The 7,655-nt window shown below is 34.4% G+C and overlaps 1 protein-coding gene across 1 annotated transcript; it reads left to right on the forward strand.

The window, feature by feature from the left end:
* On the forward strand, positions 321–3,074 carry LOC109336574 (probable protein phosphatase 2C 63). Its single transcript, XM_019573251.1, has 4 exons — positions 321–750; positions 1,326–1,699; positions 2,160–2,396; positions 2,488–3,074. Exons 1-4 carry the CDS (start codon positions 495–497, stop codon positions 2,761–2,763), a joined length of 1,143 nt encoding a protein of 380 aa, XP_019428796.1. The 5' UTR covers positions 321–494; the 3' UTR covers positions 2,764–3,074.

The following is a 7,655-nucleotide window of genomic DNA, read 5'->3' on the forward strand; positions in this document are numbered from 1 at the left end:
CTAATGAAATTATATTTCCTTATATTAAGTTTTAATGCTAAATTTAAAGATTTTTTTTATCTCTATTACAAATTAAAACATAGATGAGCTGATTTCCATAAAAATATAGATAGGCAGATAAGTACGAGGTAATATTATATGTAAGGAAAAGAAAGAAAAGAAAACGACACGCACTTATTATTATACCAAAAAGAGAAAAGAGAACCACACCATACTTCACCCACTTGTGTATAATTGAATTAAATGCAATGGCAATACGCGTCAAGTATAACTGTATAAGTGTTATAACCAACAACCATTACACTTTTTTTCATTATTACCCCTTCTTCTACTTCCTCTTCCTCTACCACTTACTTTATTTTCATTCTCTTTCTCTTCTTTATTTTATTCTCCATTTACGTAAACCTAATAATTCCACTAAACTCAAACTCAAATTAACCCCAAATTCACCATCACATAAATTAATTTCATCGGTATAGATTCACTTTCGGATCATGATGCGTTTGTGCTACAGCCCTCTCGATTGTTGTTTCCGACGCGGCGGCGGTGACGGACTTCTCTGGCACACTGAATTGAAGCCTCATGCCTCCGGCGACTTCTCGATTGCCGTCGCTCAAGCTAATTATAGTCTCGAAGATCAGAGCCAAGTCTTCACGTCCCCCTCCGCCACTTATATCGGTGTCTACGACGGCCACGGAGGACCTGAAGCTTCTAGATTCGTCAACAGGCATCTCTTCTCTTATTTGCACAGTAATTGATTTTCTCTCTTTTCAGTTTACCCTTCTCCGTGTTGAAAATTTGTTTTTTGTTGTTGCTGTTGAGTGGTGATTGATAATTATGGAATAGAACTTGTTTGAGTAATGGATGAATTGTGCAAAAAACGTTTTTTTTGTTTGAGATCCAAAGTTTAACAAACTTTACTTAATTGTGTTAATTTCACCCAATTATGTTAAGGGAGTTGTTGAGTATCAATAAAAATAAAGTTCTCATTAAATCAATATTTTTCAATTCCCGATATCAGTCTTCGATTATCAGGGTTTTGCTAATTATCGTCTCCAATGGTTAAGTAAAAGCAGTATTTTAATTTGAAATGATTTAATAATTGAGAAGCTATTAGTTCTTCAAAAAGAAACTTCATTTTTTTCGATTTCTTAATCAGTGCAATTGTTAGGAAATCAGTTAGTATTATCTTTGTATCGATTGAATGGTTTTTTCTGTGTTTATGCATAAAAGCTATGTTTGGTCAGATTCCTGAATAGAAATACATGCTTTTGCTTATGTTTTTATTGTGCAAATATTCACCTGTTTGTTAATTTGATCTGTAGAATTTGCCACTGAACAAGGGGGATTATCGGTGGATGTGATTAAAAAGGCGTTTAGTGCCACAGAGGATGAGTTCTGTCATTTGGTGAAGCTGTCAATTCAAATCAGTCCCCAAATTGCTTTGGTAGGATCATGTTGTCTTCTTGGTGCAATTTCAAATAATGTGTTGTATGTTGCCAACCTTGGAGACTCTAGAGTTGTTCTTGGCAGGAGGTATACTGAGAGCAAGAGTTCTCCAGTAGTGGCAGAGCGGTTGTCAACTGATCATAATGTAGCTGACGAAGAGGTGAGAAGAGAAGTTGAAGCCCTCCACCCTGATGATTCAAATATTGTAGTTTATACCCGCGGAGTTTGGAGGATTAAGGGTATTATACAGGTATAGTAATACATTGGTGTTTTTTCACCTTTAGTATCTTCCTGACTTTACTATTTATTATTCATTACCCAGCTTAACAATATTGTGCTTATGTCTGTTTATATATCCATATTGTAAATCAAATGTGTCCGATTGTACAGAATGTCTTGTAGTGTTAATGCGACAATTTACAGTTACAGCCTGAGTAAAAGCAGTTTATCTATTTTATATTTTTCTCCTTTCAAATTCCAGCCTTACTTCACATACTATGAAATTGATTTATTTATAGCATTCTATGTCAAAGTGATATATATAAACTGAGGTTTCCTGTATTTGGTTTAAACTTAAAAAATTAGTACCAATATCTCTAATCCATGATCTCTTGCTTTGCCTTCCTTACATACCTGCCTCCCTTGTATGAGAAGGGTGTTTACCTTAAATGGGGTTTAGGAAGCTGATCAAAAGAGTTTTGGTTTTGCAGGTATCAAGATCTATTGGCGATGTGTATTTGAAGAGACCCGATTTTTATAGAGACCCAGTTTTTCAGCAATATGGAAATCCTATTCCTTTGAAGCGTCCTGTAATGACAGCTGAACCATCAGTTATTATCAGGAAGCTGGAGCCAGAAGATTTATTTTTGATATTTGCATCTGATGGCCTTTGGGAACAATTAAGTGATGAAGCAGCAGTTAATATTGTTTTCAAATATCCTAGAGCTGTGAGTTTCTTCTATTACTTGCGAGTTGCATAGAGTGCTTGACTTTGTAGATTTTTACATGGACTCTGATTTGTGGTTCTGGTATCTGTAGGGAATTGCCAAGAGACTAGTTAGAACTGCCCTTCAGAAAGCTGCAAAGAAAAGAGAGATGAGATATGATGATATCAAGAAAATTGACAAAGGAATAAGACGACATTTCCACGATGATATCACTGTTATTGTTATCTTTCTTGATCACCAAGGGGGATCCTCTCATGGTAGATTTAAGCAAACTGCTGTTGGCTGCACAACTGCACCTGTTGATATTTTCTCCCTAAATGCGGAAGAAGCAGAAGCAGAGAAGAGTATGCTTAGTTCAGTTGGCTAAAGACTGAAATTGCTTCAAAGGGTCAAATGTTGTCGTATTTTGGTTTAAATTATTAATAGGTGAAAGTGAATATTATTAGTAGACGAAGGGGGACATTAGTATAGATAGAAACTGGAAGTTGCTGACAGAGCCTTGCTGATGCAGATAAGTATATGTATAGTTTTGGAAGTTACTTATTTTGGATTTGGTATTTAATTATCAATTTTGTTTTTGGAAAGAAAGAGAATAAAGTTTGTATTGATTGCCATGACTTCGATATATCCCTCTTTTGTTGGTCATGAAAGATGAGGACCAGGTAAGCTTTTATGACTTATCACCAGCTTAAAAGCTGCATGAGCAAGTCGATTTTTTTCTTAAGCACACTTGTGATGGCATGGTCTGTGTCTTGGTTAAAACTTATAACGGTGGACTGAAGTGGCAGCCATAATCTATTTCCACCTTAACATGTAGAAAATTTATGATAAGCTTATTCAGAGCTGAGTTGGCTTTTGTCAATATTACCAAAAACATGGATATGGTTCGCACGTAATTGATAAATACAATTGACTAATAAAAATGACACGTTTTATGCTATGTATCATTTAACTTAATTTGTGTTACATTAAACATGACATGGAAATAACCATGGATAAGAAATAAGAACATGGCATGAGGCAGAGGTACCCTGAAGCCTGAACGTTGACATTTATATCAAAGGAGACACAAGACTCTACTCACATAAATCAAGTTTGCATGTTGACCCTCACTCAAGGAACTCACCAAACAGCATATTCTCAAGAGCAAAGACTTCATCAAACAGTATCAATCATGACTCAAAAACAAGCAAGACAAGGAATGCACCAAACTACTATGATTCATAGACTAACATCACAAATCAGAAATATCAAATCTGCATCAACCGAAGTTGCAAAACCAAATCAGCAACATATCATTCCATATGATTATCACAACAGAAGAATTTGCAATTTCCAGTCAATCATAGTTGTAGTTATTATAAGCACGTTTTGTATTTGTATATTTAACATGTGCTCTTTTATATAGTTAGCTAATTCTTTAGTTAGTTAGACCTTCTTTTGGCATGTGTTGTAATTGTTAGTTTGTTAAGAGGTTAGTTAGTTGGCTTTTCGTCCAAGTATAAATCTAAGCTTTAGGATAGTTTTTAATTCAATCTTTTCTGTATCAAGTCAAGCTGATCTTTGATCAGTATTATTCAAATAAAGCATTCATCTTGAGGTTATTCATAGTAAGTTTTGTTCTTGTTCTTCTTGGATTGTTAATCCATCATTGAGCAAACCTTCTTTCTTTCTTTGAATTTAACCACTTGACAAGTTGATCAAACCTTCTAATACAACTAATAGTAATCTTTGTACTCGAGTTTTATTCTAATCTCACCATGAAATTTTCGAACTTAGTTTACCTTTGTGATAATTGTGTATGACATCAATGATTTTGGTTTCTCGGAAATAGATATGATCATGTTAACCAGGTCAATCAACATCTTCTATGTCAAAGTGGACTTAGTCATTTGAGCATTAATGTTTTTGTACTTTATCGTGTCACCTAGGATTCGACTTTACTTAATTTTCAACTTATGTTAAAGCACTTTCTTAGACGTCTGAAATCAGAAATTTTGTGGAGATTAGCCTTGAAGCTACAGAGAAACTCTCAACCAAAAACATCGCGTATAACTTTGCGGATTTAATGGAATACGTGTAGTTTGGGTAACCGGAGTAAATCAAAAGTTGTCTCCACTTAATTAGGAATTCCAGGTAAGTGATTTAATGTAACGGATCTCTTATAACATGCTCTTATTCCAAACTCTACTAGCATCAAAGACAACAATAAATTGATGTTTCAGGCAAACAACACATTGACCACAGGAATAAACTTATACTCTATCCGTCTATATTTATAAAGTCACTTATAACTAATTCACACATATTAAAAAACGTAAAATGGTTATGACTCTTAAATTTACCAAAAAAATAATATTAACATTTCAAGATGACTGACCCATTATGGGAAAATGAAATGTTTTATTGGAATGTTGAAGGAAATGAATGTAGTTCTTGATATGAGTTATTTAATGCTAAGTAGATATTGCAAATCAACTTATATACAGGGAAAGAGAAACATTCTAAATGTGACTTATAAATAGAGAGAAAGCGATTAGAATCGAAAGAAGGGTCGATTAACGTATGGAGAATTTGGTGACCTTGAGAGGAGAGGCGGTGGAGCTTACGGCGGTTGGAGAGAGGGTGGCGTCGTTTGAGTCGGGATAAGTGGAATTGAGGTCAAAGAAGAGGTCTTGAAGAAGAGGGGTTATGGTTACGGAAGAGGAGGGTGTGGTGGCGGAACGATGGTGGCGATTTGGGGAGAAGGGTCGGTGGGTGAGGGTTGTGGTGGGTTTGGGAGGAAAAGAGGGAGGGCGAGTTTTCTAACATGCTGGAATGAAACAGGTTACAATCTTATTGAGGATGTTGGCGAACCATAACACTTGCGAATTTTGATCATCGCCTTCCTTATTTGCTTATTCGTATGTAATGATTCCAGTTATTTACTTCTTGTCATCTTTTGGTGCATCTATTTCATGATTTTATAATTTTTATTTACTAGCATTTCCATCAGTAATATTCATATAAGTATTGTTTTTAGACATTTTTAACCGTAAGTATTGTCATATGATTTGTGGTCACTTCAAGTGGTATATGTTTGATTCCTCTTAAGTAATGATTTGGGTTCAAGTCTTGTGGATGAAAAAATATTTATTTGGAGAGTTAGTCTCACGTACTCGATCAGGGGATTACTTCCAGTACGAGAGGATAACATCGAAACCAAAAAAATATGGCTTGTGATGAAAAATTGGAAAATTATTTTTGTAGGTTTCATTACTACCTCGAAAATAATTTTAAGCTGAAAATGTGGCGCGTACGTGTTCCATCCTCTTCCCTAAATGCTAGAAAGCAACAATATCACTAGTTAATAGCCAATGTTCGAACGATGAGAACTGAGAAGGATATAGAGTCCAATGGCCCACGGGGCTTCAACGACCAAAACAAGCAACTTCTTCATGATAATCACTCTCAAAGCTTAACATGGAGCAATTTCAGACCAGAAAATAACTAAATAATGATACACATATGTTGTCACACACTTTGTGTCATGGATTTGTGATTGGTCAGAAAAAATATATTTAAGTTAAATTTAATTATGAAGTATTTTTTTGACCAATCACAAACGCATGACACATGGAGTGACACAAAGTGTGGGACAACAGATATGCTCCCACTAACCAATACACAAAAGTTCAACATCATATAATACAAATCATTGTGCTCTTATCATTTTGAATTTGAAACTTATCAATTGATAATTAAACGACTAAATGAGAAAAGAATAAAGTCAAACATAAATGATATATTAATGATGTCAATTTTTCTCCATTCCTATTCTTTTTTATTTATAATGTCCAAATGCAAGATATTGCTTTTACGAAAACAAACTATTTATACTTAAAAACCGCATTGATATTTTGATTACATTATGCTTAATTTTAAAAGAACATATAATTGTTTCATTTTATTTTAAAGTTAGTGGTAGAAGTTATACATCACAAAATTTGTGCATATTCTTGCTTATCCACATTTGATGGGCCTTTGTATTTTATTTCAACATGTTGGTTCGTACTATGGGCTCTCCCTTCTTATGGACTTATTTCCTTCTTTTTTTTGACGTTGCTTTCTTCTATATTTTCTTTAGCAAGAAGGTCCACAGGAGGCCCAGGAAGAAGGGGAATTGGAGAAATTAGAAGGTTTATGTTTTTTTTCTCAATAGAGGTTCACATTTTAAAGTTTAAACAACCAAGCTCAATAGAATTTAAAATCTATACATCGTCAGTGTAAATATACCATTAAAAGACGATTGAATCTGCTATATAGTCAAAATATAGGGATTTTGCGATCGTCTGAGTCTGGGTCACTACTTTATCTTGTAGTAATCCAGCAGTCTATGTCAAGTCTTGTAATGTGAAGTGGTCAATGCCAATTTCAATGCTTTCGATTCCTTCCATTCGGAACCTTAGCCTTCCAGCAGCCCTATCAGTTCTAGCATTCCAGCTTTCTCAGTCACCTTCAAGACTTTGATTTGACCTACTCTCTAATTAGCTTTTTCTTCTTTCTTCAGCTAATTAAGATTGCTTTCAGGTCTATGTCATGTCCATATCGGCTAAGCGGGAATACTGTATTTTTCTGCTAAGTTGGATGCGAAAGCTCAACCTATGGAACCAGAATGGGAACAGGCGAAAGCCCATTCTAATAGGAAAAAAATAAATGCGGATGAAAGTGATCCAAAGTTAGTAGCCCTTACTTCTGATCCTAGTGGAGGAGCGAGATAACAAGTAGCTTTGAGCTCTCTCACGTAGTTCAGGTTTAATCAGGAAGAAAAGAAGTGGGTGATCTCTTGAATAAGGGCATTGATTTGCATTATTTTTATAGTCAATAGTAATTAACATATGAATGATAAATGATTTGCTGACAATTTAAAAACACTTACAATGTCTGACAATATAAAATCACTTACAATATCAGTGTATACAAATTAAATTTATTTAGGTATAGTTATTTAGTGTGATTAACTTGTGCAAAATTGTATCATTTTAATTTCAATCGTTTGTATTGTCATTTATTGACATATGTTATTTGGGTAGTGTAAAATTGGCATGGAAGGACTACAATTCACTAGCATTTTATGTAATTGCATTTTCAAAATCTCAAACTCAAAACTAGAATCTAGGCTCAAAACTAGAATCTAGGAAAAATCCAATTGATCTATACATGATACATGCTTAAGTTAACTACAATTCACTAGCCAAAAGAATTGTGACCAATAAAAAG

The sequence above is a fragment of the Lupinus angustifolius genome, chromosome LG20 (assembly GCF_001865875.1).
Source record: "Lupinus angustifolius cultivar Tanjil chromosome LG20, LupAngTanjil_v1.0, whole genome shotgun sequence".
Classification (NCBI taxonomy): domain Eukaryota; kingdom Viridiplantae; phylum Streptophyta; class Magnoliopsida; order Fabales; family Fabaceae; genus Lupinus; species Lupinus angustifolius.